Below are 17,693 nucleotides of genomic sequence, written 5' to 3'. Positions count from 1 at the left end.
GGAGACAGCAATTCTCCCCTTGGATTCTGGACCCTTGCCAAAGCGGTGGCTTCCATCCAGAAACCACATCAAGAAGCAGGTGAGCCCATCTGAAAGGTTCAGCCACCCACAACCTCCCCTCCGGGAACTGCCTAAATAATCTGCTTTTCTTGAGCACTGAACACTCAGCAGCTTTTGCTACCTTTGATAGGAGCTGCTGAGTCCCCAGCAGTTTTGAAAATCTGGCCACTGTTTAATGCCACAATGTAGATTTAGGAAATTAATTTTAGACTCAATTTTTAACAATCTTGGCTCTCAATCTGAAATGTAACTATATGCAGTTCTCCACCACTAACAGTAGATATATAGCATTAACCATTCCCATAGATTTCAAATGTCAAAGACATTATTTATATGAATCCCACCAACTATTTCTGTCAGACTCAGCTGTTCACACCTCATTAAAGAGCAAGTAGCAGTTTAAGTAGCCACTTTCACTGCTCCTTAATGAGGTATGAACAGCTGAATCTGTCTGAAATAGCTGGTACACTTAATAATCTGTGCTTTTGCCATTCAAATCTATAGGAATGGTAAAACAAAAGGGATCTGAATGTGTTCTCTGCTGTGAGCAGCACTACCTCCACAAAGTACTCAAACTACCTTCCTACCTCAGCCAGGAGCGGGGAAACAAGAGACAGGAACCCTTGGGCAACAGCTACTCTAAGCTTGACTGCTGCTAAGTCCTGGCATGGAAAAATACAGCACAAATCAGGAGTATACCATCATTTGAGATGTACTACATGATTTTTCCACCTTACTTACAGCAGACTGATAGTATTAACCCAATGTACTTCTAGAAGAGGTGGGTACTGTATTTTCAAATATGAACAAGCAAGTTTAGCAAGTACCCCTTGACATTGTTCAATGACGGGTAGCTCATGATGATGGCTTTGCAGCACAAAATGTGAATCTTTAACTTTTGCATACAAGGCCTGGTTATGCTATTTTATGCAGTGCCTAATTATTTTTATTATTGGAAGTGAGTGTAAAATGGCATTTTATCCTAGTAGATTCTAATTCTTCTCCATCTGTACCAATAAAAATGTATTGCTTCCAATACTCCTGATAACACTGGCATGTACAATATCGGGACTACGCTGCATGGGAAGAAAGGACTACAAAGGTTCTGGGTAGCAGAGAACTTTGGCCAGGGTATCAAATACTATGAGCCTCTTTTGTGGTCTCTCTGGAATACTTCAGAATTCAGCATCTGCAGGTTGCCGAGATAAAAAAAAATTAAAATTTTACTTTAATTAACTAACCTTTATCTTGCACCAGTATTTCCAGCTCTTCTCGGATCCCATCATACCAGCTAGTGATGTCTACATGCAGAGAATAATCGCAACAGGATTTGGTGTCCGCTGCTTCATGCCACTTTTCAAATGAGGTCAACAAACTTGATCCAAGATCAGGGAGGACATGGTCAACTGAAATAAGGATGGATTACCCGTTACATAAAATGCATATACTTCATGTTCCTTGGCACCTATGATTATCCATGTACTTCCCATGACAAAACAGGAATCTCAGTCAGGGATCTGTCTACTTCAAGTACAGGAGACTGTGTGGAGCACCTACATTAAAGTGAAATCTGAAGCCTGCTTGTGACACCATCCACACAGGGAATGTTCTGCACACACGAAAGAGAAATCCAAACACCATGAAACTCAGACAAGATGTGCTGAGCTGGGAGCCAGGAGGTCTGGTTTTAACTCACTGCCATTTATATTTCTATGGATTTTGTAGTTCTAATTATTAACCAATTCCTAAATATATATTCTAGAATTATTCTGCTCCACCTTACCAATCAATTAAGGTTGGTCTCTTCAGGCAGAGATGGATAAAGCCCAGGGCTCTACTGTAAAAGACAAAGTCTTAGCCATTGAACCTCACTGGCTTTCTGACTGAATGTTCTCCTAGCAGGTAACCCCAGCTCAGCTGGTTTCTGAGGATTCATCTGAGGATTCATCCCACTCTCCCAAGCACTGTGTAAGGAGCCTAGACACCCAACTCAAGACTGAGAATCCCATTAGGCAGCAGGGTAAGAGTTAAGCTTTGCATCCCTTAGCATTGCCCTGCCTAAATACTAAGATCTGAATAAACTTCTGGGATGAACCGGTCCAGGGAGGTGATACTTCCCCTCTATGTGGCATTGGTCAGGCCACAGTTCTGGGCGCCTTACTTCAAGAGGGATGTGGACAACATGGAGAGGGTCCAGAGGAAGGCCACTCATATAGTTAAGGCCCTGCCAGCCAAGCCCTATGAGGAGAGATTGAGGGACCTGGATTTCTTCAGCCTCTGCAAGAGAAGGCTAAGAGGGGATCATGCAAGAGAAGGCTGAGTGGGGGGGGGCCTGGTGGCCATCTATAAACTCACCAGGGTGGACCAGCAGGGTTTGGGAGAGACCCTGTTCCCCCCAGCGCCCCCTGGGTTAACAAGGAACAATGGCCACAAATTGTTAGAGAGTAGGTTTAAACTAGACATCCAAAGGCACTACTTCACAGTCAGGGAGGCTAGGATCTGGAACCAACTTCCAAGGGAAGTGATGCTGGCTCCTACCCTGGGGGTCTTTAAGAGGAGGCTTGATGTCTACCTGGCTGGGGTCATTTGAGCCCAGTTTTCTCTCCTGCCCAGGCAGGGGGGCGGACTTGATGATCTACAAGGTCCCTTCCGACCCTACTTCTATGAATCCATGAATCTCTGACTCTACCCACCTACAAATTAACCGGGGGTGGGCAGAAAGAAATAGGAGATGCTCTGTTTACCAGGGTACCCCTTGGAGTAACTAGGGACAATGGCCACAAACTGGTGGAAAGCAGATTTAGGTTAGACATCAGGAAGAATTTATTTACAGTAAGGGTTGCCAAAATTTGGAATGGACTTCCAAGGGAGGTGGTACTCTCCCCTACGTTGGGGGTCTTTAAGAGGAGGCTTGATGTCTACCTGGCTGGGGTCATCTGACCCCAGTGCTCTTTCCTGCCCAGGGCAGGGAGTTGTACTCGATGATCTACTGAGGTTCCTTCTGACCCTAGCATCTATGAATCTATGAAAGATCTGGTCTACCAATGTTAAACTCATCTGGTCCCATAGGGCCAGATGAGTGGCATGGGGCCTATCTGCAGGCCTGATTGGGCCCATGGACCCTCTCCTGTTCCCCTCCTCCTCCTCCAGCATACCTGATCCAGCAGCTGCTCCAGTCAGTCTGGAATCCACGCTGCAAGCAGCCATAATAGGTGCCATATGCAATGCAGTCCAGCTGGAGAGGCAGCCACGCTGCATGTTCTGACCATCCCAGCTGAACTGCCCTATACACAGCACTCTCTCTGAGACATGTGCCACACACAGCACCTGCTCCATCCAGTCTAGGACCCATGCTACACACAGCATTTGCAGGTGCCATGGGCAGCATGGGTCCCAAACTGCCCGGAGCAGGCACTGAGTGTGGTACAGGCCCAGAGCTGCAGAGGCAGGCACCATGTGTGCCGCAGTCCAGCTGGGTATACATGCAGCACTGTGGTCACTCTGACTGGACTGAGCTACATATAGCATTGTTTCAGGCACTCTGGGATCTGTACCACATGCTGCATGAGTCCCACTGGATCAAGTATGCCGGGGGCAGGGGAGGAGAAAGGGGAGAGGGATGGGAGGGGCAGCATGGGCCGGATCTAGCTCACAGACTGACCTTGAGCCATGGGCACACACTGTGCCCCATATGGGTCTGATCAGACCCAGGGACAGCACCAAGGGCTGAATGGGGATCTGTGGGCTAGATCCAGTTCATGGGCCATATGTTTGAAACCCCTAGTCTAAACACTGGACTTCTCTACCTTTGAACAGCTGAGGGGTCCAACTGAACCAAACTGCACTAATGATGTGTTACTCATACTTATGTTTGCAACCGTGGATCCTAGGTGAGTAATACAGCACAGCATAAAGAGTTTTATGGTGACATCTGTGAATTTTATGGTGCATAACTAAATTCATAGGCTTTGGGTTTTTTTATTATACAGTTAACAGTTTTGAACAAGACAAGTACTTCCAATATACATCAGAAATCTTTAAAAAGTTCCAACAGCCACATTTACTAGATACTATAAGGAAATACACCTCATTAAATAAAGCACAATTTTTTAACTGTTAAGCAAAAACAAATCCATTCTCACCTCCAAACTGATTAACTAAACTAGCAGGCTAGTGCAAATTAGAATGCTCTTATTGCAGTTAAGCTTTCCATTAATTACAGTGGATCACCTATTAAAAATCTCTGCATGAAAGTATACAAGAACCTAGGAAAAAAGATATTAAGAAGAATGCCTTCTTTGCTGTAACATATTATATGATGAGAGAGACTCACTTTTGTACTCTAGAACAAGAATAGAAATCGAGACCTAGAATCTCTCAATAGGTTGAAAGATACTTAGGACCCTAACTGAAGAAAATATACTAAAAAAACAAGCCTTGCTATTATTAACCAATAAAGATGAAAAACAATATATTCAGCATTGATTGCCATGAACTCTTGGATCATTACATATATTAATAAAAACAAAATATTATCCAACAAAAATAGCCACTCCCCTTCAACCAACCCAAATAATAACAGGATTTAATCATTTACAATGACTGGGAATGACTCAAAGTGGTTTCCATTTTAATACTTTCAACAGCGCTTCAACTATTTCCTTGAGAGGGAAATCCAGAAGACATCACTCTGTACTGCTACTTCTCCTTAAAGGCATCTTCATTCACACGGCAACCCTGGGAAGCTTGTACCCAGCACTCGGTGGATTTCCAGCGCAGAACTGGATGTGTTCTCAAAACACGTCCTGCAGAAGAACTGCATGGAGTGTTTGCAGCTAAAACCAGGGAAGGAGGTATGAGCAGAAAATAGCAGGCTCTGCTCAGCCACAGTTGGGAAGAGCTGGTATTTTAATACTTACTGATCATGGTGGTGCCTCCTGCTAGAGCTGCTTTGGTGCCCTGATAGAAATCATCAACAGCAGTCATTCCTTGGTAGGGCTTTTGTAGGTAAGTGTTGACATCAATGCCTCCAGGAATAACCATACGCCCATTAGCCTCGATGGTCTTTACACCACCAGGAACAATCAAATTCTCTCCTATTTGTCTAAACAACAGAAAATAGCAAAATACTTATTTTGCTTATTGCAAAGAACTGCTCATATCTACATGTCTCCCTGTAACAGTGATCCTCGGCACTGCTGGGAACAAGGTTTAAGTTAACTTTTTATTTCCATTATTAACTATTTTATTTTATTTATTTATTTGATCTACATGCCACTTCCCCAAAAAGGCTCAGGGCAGCTTATAATAAAAGACTGAATAGCTTATACAAACAAATATAATATTTCAATAAGATAATATTTAGTAACCAAACTCCTCTAAGAATACCTCAACTTAACCTTGCTTGCTAAATCTGTGCTTGAGACTTGGGCTCTGCTGGGCCATAAGGGGATCCCAGAGCAAAGGACAACCTGTTACAAACAACCTCCCGTGTGTTTTGGTCAAATGAACTTGGTGCACAGATGGTTCCTGCAGGAGATGACTCTCAGACTGAGATGGGATATAAGGGAGAAGGTCATCCCTTACGCGTCATGTTACACTGGTAATAATAGGTTTGGGGATCTATGAAACATCTTGAATCCAGATGGATCTCAAAGCACCTGGTGAACTCAAAGGCAAGTGCTGCAAAAATAATTCCAAAGATACTATTTGAATGAATTACGTTTGACTTCTGTGTAAATTTAGCTAGTTTTTATTAACTGCCTTTATAAGCATTCAACCAGCATGTGGTAATACTGCAAAACAGTTTAGGACAAGGTGTGAAGATTATGATAATCAAGTCAAAGTACACAGCAAGCAATCTCAGTCAATGGGAGACTGGCCACTGACCTAAATGAGCAAGGATTTCCCACAGAGTAAGTGCAGCTAGACATAATGTAATAACCCAGACTGGACTTTAACAAAGACACCAAGGTTAGAGGTGCAAGTGCTGGGAGAAATTTGGGGCGTGTGTGGCCAAGGGAATGAAATGTGGTAAAAAGGGAATTTGGAACAGAGGAGTGAAGGGGAAACCGTGGTGGGTGCTTTGCACTGCTCTGGCAAGACAAAGCAGTTGGAAACCCAGTTTAACTGGTCCATATGTTGTGGCTGCTTTGTCTTGCTCCAGCGTGAAGTAAAACACCAGACTGTACCAACCATAAAAAATAAATTACTTCAGGATGAGATTTAAGGTTCAGATCTTTAAACTGTTAGTAACGTCAGATGGCAGCATTCACTGGGGTTTTCCATTTACTGCTCCCAGGCTTTTCATTATTAAAAAATACAAGGAAAAGCTACTTGACATTTGACTGAAGTTGAGACTATATATTAGTAATTTAGGATAAATTACAATCATTACCTGAAACCAACCATTATAAACCCTCAGCATTAAAGTTAACCTTAAAAAAGAATTCAAACATACCAGGGTGTGAAGATGCAGGTATCACCCCCACACAGCACTAACTATGCCCAGTCACTGACTTCAACTTTTCCATATAGATAAAGCACAGTGAAATCTGGTGTACAGGCTAGTATTTAAATATGCACATTAATAACAATGTTCCCCTTCCCCCAGCTCTTCATAACTGAAAGTTTCTCTATTAGGAATAAGGTTAATTCTGACCTACAGTGACTTGTGGGTGGGAGAGTGGGGAAGGGGATGATTCAGGTTTTTCAGTGGTTTGGCTGGTAATTTAGCTTGAACTGATTTTTAGAGACACTTTGAGATTTTACAAAACTATTCTCCTCTCATGTTATCATTTCAGGGGCAATAGCAGAACCAGGTTCAAGGTGAATGCAGCCTCTCACCCCCATTTTGCCTGCACAGCAAGCTATGAGCTCACTGACTGGTCACAGTAGGCACCTGCCAGACCTCCATGTGAGCAGTGATCTCCAAGCTCACCAGTTGATCAGGATGAGGTGTAACTGGAGGCCCTGGTTTCATATGGCTTTAGAGGCTGCTGCTGTCAGCTTTCCTCTTTCTATCCCTCCCTGCTGAATTCAGCAGCAGGGGAAAGAAGGGGCAAGTGGTGGCAGGAGCACTCACCCCCTGGGCTCTAGAGGAGCTGCGTGCAAGCCAACGAAAGTTCATGGGCAGCACAAGCAAAGCACGATGCAGTTGCACTGCTGTACCCACTCTGGATCTGCCCCCTGTTCAGGGAAAAGTGAAGATTCACACATGGTATCATAACTCTGGTTTGCCATACTTTAGCACACTGGGCTTTCCTTTATGTCTGAATTTCTTGCATCTATAACACTTGGTTTGAAAATAATTACAAGACATTTGTAACATAGCCTATCTGTATACACCACCTAAACTTCCTTTTAAAAATAGTTTTTATCTAGGGTAAAGTAATAGCTATATACACACACACATACAACACAGGCATAATAAATTATGAAGTTATTTTGACCAACCCTCAAGTGCAACAGTCAAGCAGTCGCCACGTTTAACAGACCACAACCATGATTTAAGATAGGAAAGAAACAGATCTACCGATATTAATCATACACGATAGAAGCAATGGGCCAATTACTCAAAGTGGAATTTTGCCAGACAACCAGAGCTAATCAATGGCCGTGAGAGAGCAGAGTCTGTTTCTGTGTCTCATCCAAAAACTCCACCTCCAATAGTAGCATTCCATAATAGACGGGGGTTAGCCCAAGTCTAGCTGAACTCTGGAGTTCAAGAAGTTTTCTGTTTCAAAGACTATAGCCAAACAGTATAACATAATTAGAAAATTATAAATGCACAGGGAACTAGTAAGAGTGCACGAATGGTAAGCAGGCTAGCATACCAACTTGTACAAACAAGACTTTCAATGCTTCCCTAGTGTTAAAATGTGAACAATATCACAGAGGACACAAGGGAGTCCATCATCAGCTGGCAAACAAATAAAAGCAAGGTGCAAGCTCCACGGCCAACAGTGGTACCAATCAGCTTCTACCGTTCATGGTTTACCCCTAGAATTTTAACCCTTCTCTTTGTCTGTGCAGTGTTTGTCAGTAAGGACAACTAAGAATAAAAATGCCCCATCTCCTTTAAATAACAATTTTGAAACAACACTGTTCTTCTAATAATTACCATACATGTTCAGGGAATAACAAGAAAATTAAGAAAAGTTGAATGATTTTATTGTCCCCCACTGCCATCAACTCTCATGCCCTGACTCAGCAAAGCACTTCACTTTACACCTACCGATAAGTCCCCCTTTAACACAAGTTCAAGCTTGTTTTATGTCCATTGTATTCAAAGGGAGTTAATCCTGTGCTGAAGGGCTTCGTTGAATCAGAGCTTCATCTGTTTTCAGTCCACTGCAGAATCAGAGCTTTTCAACACTGCCGAACAGAGTGGATTTCCCTGAACCTGACTGTTGGATAGTGAGACTGCTGCCACTGCTAAAGGAGTCAATCCCACCTGTAGCCCAGAAGAAGATAGATCTTCACTGGCACTGATTGCTATTCTGACTAGCACACTGAACAAGAAAGAGCATGTCAAGCTCCTTGGACAGTTCTTTTTGTTAATAATATGTATGGTAATGGAGAAGTGGCTCACTTAGTTCAAGTTGGTAAGAATAGGAAGTTATATGATACTTGGAATCTACATAACGTGTACATGCAGCAGACGCCTCACTGATGCATCAGTAATTTTTAGCAAGCTGCAAGGTTCACAATCTCCCAGCAAGTTACCAAAATCTATAATTTCCTATGAACAAAGCAGGTGAATGATGTCACACAGTAAGCACAAGTTGATTAGGGCAGGATGTTAGGGCAAAGGCCCAATATCTGCAATAATTTATGCACAAGTTAGCTTCATGCACCTGATAAATATCCATTGAGCTCAGTGGAGATCCTAAGATTTGTAATGTTAAGCCAAAGAGCCTAGTATTCAAAAATTACTTAAGAATGTATTATGCTTTTATAGGCACCAGTGACATCCTCAACCACCACTCAGCTGTCACTTAACCCTCTCAAGCTTTGAGCAGTGCATATTCACAAAGTCCTGTAAGCAGACACAGCCCCACAGCTGAAATACCACTCGAGCCCTGACACACCAAAGAAGTGATCTCTTGACTGTTTTGCCTCAAGTCAGAGCCAGCATCCTTCTCATTGTAGACTAGCCTAAGGTTAAGGCACACTCTTGCCTGCAGTGTGGAAGACCCATATTCAAAATACTGGTCTGCGGCAGAGATTCGAACCCAGGTCTCCTACATTTCAGGTGAGTGCCCACATCCCCAGGATACGCTCCTACTTCTCCTGCTGGAACTGCTCCTCTTTCCATAAATAACTGCGTATTATTAGACTGGTAAGAAAGAGAAAGATTTACTCCATGGCCAATGGTTAGAGCACTGGTTAGGGTCCGAGATATGGCTGAGGTTCAAGTTATCTCTTTTAACGAATATTTAGCTGTTTAAACTTATGGAACAGTTCAAACGGGAGATACTGAGAAAGACCCATCCTAAAACACCCAGTGGGCTCATGGTTATGGCACTCTACTGGACTATGAAACATGAGGTAAAGCAGGAGCCTGTCCCCACATCTCCCATATACCACAGAAGCACTCTACTAACTAGGCTACTGCAGCCTCTCATTTTTTCACAGAAAGTTCACCTAAGTCCAGAAATGTAGGCACAATCCAGGACCCTGACTGAAGGGTGCCTGTCTTTGACCAATCAGCTAGTAAATCCTGTCTCATCCCATTGCTCTGCATTTCACTTCTGATTAGCTTAGCCCGCTCCCTACTTGTCTAATTTCTGTGGATCCATTCCTTAGATGCCTAATGATCTCTACAGATGGTATAAGCAGCCTGGACACCTAATGCTGGGCTAAGGATTCCAGTAGGTTCCGGGAACCTAACTGTTAGGCATTACATCACTCTGAATTTCATTGCTGGAAGATTTGAATCAGATACATATTTACGAAGTTTGCCCCCTGGGCAGAAATGTCAGAGAGCCTTACCTGACCCCAGCTGCTGCTACTATGGCACAGGCTTCCCAGGGCCAACTTTCTGGTAGCCCCTCTAAATTAGTGTCAGGATGCTGCCCCACTCACCTACCCCTAGTTATGCTACAGGCTTGAATCAGGCATGGTTACAGGACTTCAGACCTCGAGAAAGCTCAACAGTCAGCTACAACTTGTTTTAATCCTGTGACAGGCTTACAGCTGAGCACAGGGAATATGCATCCAAACAAATAAGGATAGAGCTAAGGTGAAGAGAAACATTTATTAAATAGTCTCCGATTGGTTATTTTAGGCTTTAAAACTGATCATGTTTTCATGATTTTGTCATCTTCTCATAAAGTAATATCTTCATGGGAATTTGAATATTTCTGTCATTTTTCCATTGGAGGTGCCACACAGCTAAGCAAAAACACAAAAGCCCCAAGTCAAAGTTACTAAAAAGAAAATAAAACTGAATAGCCTGATATCATTGTCCAAGATGAACAAGGTGCAGTAGATTATGACCACAGAAGGAATATAAACAACCTACAGAATTAGCAACAACACAGGAGAGGGGGCTGTGTAATGAAGACCATTATTAATTGGTCAATGTTCATCCATAAGAAAGAGCTCAAAGATAATGAATTATTTGTTAATTGCTGTCATTGCTTCTTTATTCACTGACCTTTGGTATCTGGAGCCTTGGACCAAATTTACTGCTTAGGTCACTGATGGAGAAATTTGGCGGCCACAAACTAATTTCTATTGTAGTTTCTCTTGATGAATAGAGAAAACAAACTACAGCAACAAGGTAGACATTTTCTTCTCTTATACACGCAGTTTAACTTGAATTTTTTTCTACACTGAACAGTCAATAATAACATTATGAAGGAAACCCAAAAAGCATGTTTGTAGTACAAAACCTGACCTACTAACTCCCCTTCTTTCTTTTCAAAATGTGTGTTCCCACTCTCCTCAAGACCAGTAGCCATCAAAGTTGGGAGTGGATTAAATTTCTACCATTGAATATTTCTGAATTGGAACCTGTGCTGCTGCAGCTACTTTTGCTTAAGATTTGGCACCAACAAATTTGTTTGGAATATAAAATCTATCTATCCCTCATCTCTTGGTACATCTTATGTTCAAATAAGTATGGTGTGTGTATGTGTGTGTATATATATATATATTTATACACACACACACACACACACACACACACACACACACCATATATACCACACACACACACTGTACTTACTTGAGCATAAGATGGCCCCCAATAATTAGATTCTATATATGGAAAAATTATCAATTTGTTATAATTTTCCAGTCATGCAATCTAATTTTTGGATATTTATCTTGAATCTGTCCCTCTCGCATTGCTACAGCAGAGAAAATGAATCTGGGGAGTCAAGTTTGCCCTTTACCTTCCCAACGTCTTTATCCCGCAGTCTCTTCCCCCTCTCCTTACTGTCCGACCCTCCTCTCCCTGAGCACATGGAAGTGAAGAACAAATTTGAAATAACTGACCTTGAAATAAACATAGCTGTAGTAATTTGCATATAGTACCCATAGACTTAGTTCATTCAGAATTCATACATACCTTTTCTGAAACTGCTGCAAGTTTTAGTACAGGTACTCTATCAATACAATTTAAGCAGCACTTTGGCACCTACTTATATATAGAACAAACTTCTAAAAATAAAATTAAAAATTTCATTTTACTGCCAATTCCAAGTTAAGTTCAAAATTTCGACTGAGCAGATCTCAATTGTTCAAATCTGTGGTGTTACCACCAGCAAGTATCCTACTTCCCAGGCTTATCAGTCTCAAGGCTTCAGATACTCCCAAATCCATAGCAGGCATCCTTCATGCAAGCCCCATGCCCAGAGGCCTTGGAAGTCAAATGCCCCCTAGTCTCACTTGCTCCTAGCCAAAAGGCCAAGGAGCAAGCCTGAAAGCAATCCCCCATCAATACATATTAGACCAAAGCCAAAAGGCTCAGGATTTACCATACAGTTCATTGGTCAGGCCCCATTAGAGACAACAGGATTTCAAGCCATGATGAAGTTATAGCTCAGCACTGCTCAGTATGTGTGTGTCATCCAGATACCCACAACAGAGGGTCCATGTGCTAATTAGCCTCCCACTCATGACTGAAATGGGGTTGAGTCCTGAGATGCTCTAGATGTTTATAGGCAGATGAGGCATAAGGCAACCTGGTCTGGCTTCGCCTCAGGGAGGGTGGGGCCATATGCAACATGCTGAGAGAGGGACCAACAAATGGATTCTGGGTGAACTGCTTGGGGCCCCATTTGATGATGTTTACCAATCATTTAAGGATGGTAAAGAAACAAAAATTATTGGAAATAGGAAACAAAGGCATAGCTCAGCTGTGGGAGTAAAAAGGAAATCAGAACGTATTCAGTGTAATGGTTCACCATGACCTCAAAAAGATTTGGTGCAAAGGGGGGCTACACTCAATAGACACTTCCACTCTTTTTATTTAGCTAGGCTGTACTAACCTATCATTGTGGTAGGGTGCCTGGCAGGGGAAATATGATGTATCTTTGTCTAAGGAAGCAATTTTCTTTAAGCTTCCTGTGGATAACTGTTTTTCTGGTGTGGTTTAGTACCTACTGAGGTGTTGGGGCTTAAAGCCCACTTTATGAAAATGGTAGGCTCCTCCCTAACTTGTACCTGTGGTCTTATGGTTGAAGGTAGGTGAAGCTTGGGGGCATCTGAATCCCAAGCCTCTGAGCTTGAGTCTGCACATAGGATGCCTGCCAAAAGACATTGGAAATATTTCAAGCCCCTGGTGGGGGTGGAGGATGTTTCCTGGTTGTAGGGCCAGTTATGGTTCTGGACTGACTCATGGATTTGGATTTGATTTGGCTTGAAACGTGAAAAATTACTTTCAAAAAAAAAAAAAAAAAAAAAAAAGGTTCCCATCATCATCATAGTTTCTCAACTGCTCCTTGGGTAAGATCAAGTGTAGTGGCTTGGCAGAGCCCTGGTTTTACTGCCTTGATCAATGCGAGGAGTACCAGGGGGATGGAGGAAAAGGAGGAGGAGTACTTAGAGCCTGGAACAGTATTAGTTGTAATCCTGGAGAAGAGAATGCAGTTATGGAAGGAAAACTGGACCAAGAGATGAGAAATGAATCAGAGAGTAGAAGCAAAGATCAAGAGTCTGATGGAGGGTGAATGAAGGTGGGCAAGGGGAGATAAAAGACGGTAGGAAAGAAAGGTGTGGCGGGATTATCAGTTTTGGAGAATACTTGATGGAAGGAAACAATAAGGGAAGAGTCCAGTCCACAAGAAGAACAGAAGAGGAGGTCAGGAAGGAGAAATGAAGAATGAAACTGATTGAATGGCAGAGGAAGACTAGCAGAATGAATAAGCCAGACCCACAAAAATAAAGGAGATGGAAGGAAGCGAGAGATGGAGCGGCAGGTAATCTATGCCTGAGAACGAGAGCAGTATTAACAGGGAAGGAGAAGAGAGAAGCCAGACAAAAGGGATGCAAAGAGGGGAGGATTAGAGTCGACTGCATCAAGCAGCAGCATAGAAGACTCATAAAAGTGGTAGAGATGTGTAATTTAAATGGACAAGCATGACTGTATAAATGTTAGAAGCGTGTTATCGAGGAAGAGGTGGGACAAGATTATGCCACTATTGAGTAGGGTTAAAGCAGACATAATATGTTTACAGGAGTGTGGAATCCCATGGGAGAGGGATTACAAGCACTTTGTAAAGCGATGGGGATGGGATCTATTGTGGTGGGTGGGATTGGATGTAAGCAAAGTGGCTGGAGTTGTGATTTTGCTCAAGAGTTAGGAAGTGGAAGTGCAGCAAGTGCAAGTGACTGTGGAAGGGAAACTGCAATGGATGGTGGTAGAGTTTGAAAAGAAAGTGTTAAAGATTTTTAATATATACACTGAAAGAGAAGGAAGGATCACTCTGTTTAAGAAATCAGAGGTGCATGTAGGCAGAGTTGAGGGATTCCCACTGCAAATTCTGATGTGGGATTTCAACTGCATTATCAAGGAGGGGTATAGGAAAGGGAATGGAGAGGGGGCATCATAGACAGCTCATCAAAAGTACTGATTAATATAATAAGAGAAGGAGGCCTAAAAGATGTATGGGCCAATGAAAAGGTCATTACAAGGATGAAACCAAGTAGGACACAGGTGTTGAGGATTGATTTTGTATTAACGTCAAATGGGCTAGGGATTAAAAAGGAGATTGTAGACATGACCTTCAGCGATCACCAGATGTTGAGAACGGAAGTGAGTATGGAAAGGGATGTGGAAGTTAAATGTTCAGTTATTACACGATGAGGAGACTTGCCAAGAATATGTAGAACCGTATAAGGCAGGGAAGGCAAAGTCCAGTCCATGGGCCAGATCAGGCCCGCAGTGGACTCCATTTCTCAGCAGCCCATAACTGCATTGCTGCGGCTGGTGTCCATGGAGACCCCAGCAGTGGCAGGGCTGTGACAGCCTGGGACCACAGTTTCCAGGGATATGGCCCCAGCAGTGCTGGCAGCAGAGACGATCCCAGCAGGGTGCAGGGCTTGGGGCAAAGCAGCCTGTGTGGGGCCCCCCTCCCCGTCCCATGGCACACTTACTGTGGGGAGTGAAAGCCCTGGCACACCAGACACGACAGGACGGGTGGCGGCCAGAACTGCCGGCCGGAGCAGCCAAAGAGCCGTCCAACCCGCTGGGCTGGCGGGTGGGCTAAACTTCAAATGCGGCAGCCGCAGCCTCTCCACCCAGCTCTGTGGGGCCCCCCGAAGCATGGGGCCCAGGGCGGTTGCCCCAATCTGCACCCCCTGATTTGCCCTGCTCCAGGCAGGCGTGAGCAGATCATGGCTCAGGCCCAGATCCAGACCACAGTGTCACTGCAGCAAGATCCCAGCCCTGGCCCCAGAGGAGCTCCCCACCCAGCTGTGTGCCCTGCCAGTGCTGCTGGGGCTGGTCTCCATGGAAACCCTGGTCCCACACTGTCATGGCCCCACCACTGCTGGGGTCTCCATGGAAACCGGCTGCAGCAACGTGGGCAGGGGCTGCTGGGAAACGGAGTCTGGCCACTGCCTGGATCTGCTATTCTGCCCACCTCTGGTATAAGGAGGATGCTGAAGAGATACTACAAAAGCATCTGGGAGGGATGGACAATAATCCAGAGAAGAACAAGAGAATTTTTCATAAATATTGGTCAAAGAGAAATGAAGAACAGGGTGGAAGAGCTAGAAGAACTACAGCCAACAAAGCAGGAATTATTAAAGGAGGTGGTAAGAGGAGTATGAGTGAAAGAAGAACTGGAAGACATAAAGCAATGGACTGAAGAACGGTTCAAGAGGAAATGAATGAAAAAATCTTTCTGACTAGAGCTCCTTAAATGGAAGAGGGAAGGATGGTGTAAATATTTTTCAGTGAAATGGAAGAAAAGAAGGAAGGAACTGAAAGCCATGAGAACTGAAAAAGGAATCCAAGTGAAAAAGAGGGTGAAGATGTTGGACACGATGGCAGAGATTTATAAAAAACTTTACAAAAGAAGAGAAATGGATAGAAAAAAAATAAGGTGTTCCTTTAGGGGATAAAAGAAAGAATAGAGGATGGAAAGAAAGAAAATCTGGAGTAGAAGTATGAGGGAGGTAGAAGACTGCTTAAAAGCTTGCAAGAGAGGGAAGGCGCTGGGAAGAGACAGACATCCAGTGGAATTCTATGAAAATCTTTGGCAATGGCTGGGGACAGATATAATAGAGACATACAAGGAAATAATGGGGGATGGGGAGATAGGGGAAGAGTTTGCAGAAGGCATGGTAACTTTGATATTCAAGAAGGGAAAGGAAGATGAGTTAAGCAACTGGAGGCCAATATTCCTTTTAAATGTAGACTAAAAATTGTTGGCAAAAGTACTGGCCAAAAGAATACAGTACATGACTTTTGTGCAGATGTGATACAAAAAGAACAAACATGTGCCACCCCTAAGAGGAGGATATCCCAGACCCTGTGGTTAATGGGAAATGTCATATCGGATGTGTAAGAGGAAAAGAAACATAGTAATAATGAATTTAGACCTGGAAAAAAACCGTATATGTTATACAGTAAATTAGGAAGTTGAGTACTGGTGAATAGTTACTTAAGTAAAGCATTCCTCATACAAGCGGGTAAAACAGGGATGCCAACTATATCCCAATCTTTTTGTGTGCATGATGGCGCAGAGAATTTGTGATGATAAGCTGATATGCAGTAAGATGGCACCAGGAGGAGGATAAGTTAAATGTACATTATATGTGGATGATGTGAACATAGTGGCTCAGGGCAACATATCAATTGAGGAGGTATTGAAGCATACCGAGGACTATGGTGAAGTGTCAGGGGCAGAATTAAATAAAATTAACAGTATGTTGATGGGTGTGGGGAATTGGGAGAATTTACAGCAGTTCAGGCTGCGGGTGGTAGAGGGTATATCTTGGGAACCCCAATGGATGCTGAAAGGAAAGGAATAAAGATGTGAGAGAAGTTAGAGGTAAGGTGAGGCATATCTTGGGACTGTGGAGTGGTCAAATGTTATCTTTCCAGGGTAAAGTGGCTGCAGTGAAAACAGTACACTTGCTGACCATCCTTTACACAGGGATAGCAGATAAGGAGGGTACAGAGGCAGATTTTTTTTTGGATACATAAAAGAGAAAGGGTAGCCAGAACGTAGCTATACAAAGCTAGGGAGTTAGGAAGTTTGGGAGTGCCAGATTTGGAAAGTTTTTTGTATACTTATTTTATAAATATGTTCTGTAAAGAGGGAATGGGGGGGGGGGGGGGGAAGCCTGTATGTTTCTGTCATTACCTGGCAGCAAGAACATTAAGAAGACAGGGCATGTACAGGGGAGATTGGAAAAAAACCACGGGTATGGCAGCCACTGGCCCACTATGTGAAAACAGAGAGTTTTTAAAAAGGTAAATAAACCAATGGAAGTGGGATTAGAGTGCTTGGAAGACCATAAGAAGGTGACTAATATGATAAGAAAGACATGATAACAATAGTTGGGGATCTGACAGAAGGACAGATGACAAATGTGTGGAAAGAGGTGACTGATAATAGACTGAAAGGGGAATGTACAGCTATCATATGGATGATGATATGGAATATTCTTCCTGTGAGGGGCATTCAGCATAGTGGGGATTGGTAAAATTGGCGGTGTGCCCGGGAGAGGGATGTGGAGCTGAAGAATCTGTATTGCATGTATCTTAGGACTGTTCTTTTGTACAAGGGGTATGGGAGGCAAGGGTGCATCATTTTTGAGGGTCATTAATCTGAACTGAGTTAACAAATGAAATTGTGTTGTATGGGTTAATGCCCAAAGGACTGAGACAAGGAGCCTGAGAACCATACTACTCTATGAGACAGTAGTGATATGGAAGGTGAGAAACCTACTGTTGGTCAAGGGACTGGCTTTCACCAGAAGAGAACATTTGGATTTATCAATATATGAATTGAAATACTATGTGGATCAAGATGTGGATGACATGGGAAAGGAGAAGGCAGAGAAGAGATGGAGGAAAGAAGAATGACAGTGTGTCTTCCAAAAGGACCAAGTGAAGGAATGAAAGCTGTTGCTTCCTCCTGGGTTGGGGGTGGATTGTGAGAGGT

At 43.3% G+C, this 17,693-nt stretch overlaps 1 protein-coding gene across 1 annotated transcript in view; it reads right to left on the bottom strand.

The window, feature by feature from the left end:
• The window catches only part of CRMP1 (collapsin response mediator protein 1), a 77,315-nt gene that overhangs the window by 39,959 nt on the left and 19,663 nt on the right, over positions 1–17,693 (bottom strand). Inside the window, exons 3-4 of the mRNA XM_006017026.3 lie at positions 4,980–5,164; positions 1,302–1,466 (exon numbers count right to left, since the gene is read on the bottom strand). Of these exons, the coding sequence (XP_006017088.1) occupies positions 1,302–1,466; positions 4,980–5,164 (350 nt within the window). The remainder of the gene's footprint in view (positions 1–1,301; positions 1,467–4,979; positions 5,165–17,693) is intronic.

Source organism: Alligator sinensis, unplaced genomic scaffold (genome assembly GCF_000455745.1).
Source record: "Alligator sinensis unplaced genomic scaffold, ASM45574v1 scaffold421_1, whole genome shotgun sequence".
NCBI classification, from domain to species: Eukaryota; Metazoa; Chordata; order Crocodylia; family Alligatoridae; genus Alligator; species Alligator sinensis.
The sequence above is the reverse complement of the archived record's forward strand: the minus strand, read 5'-3'. Positions and strand labels throughout refer to the sequence as shown.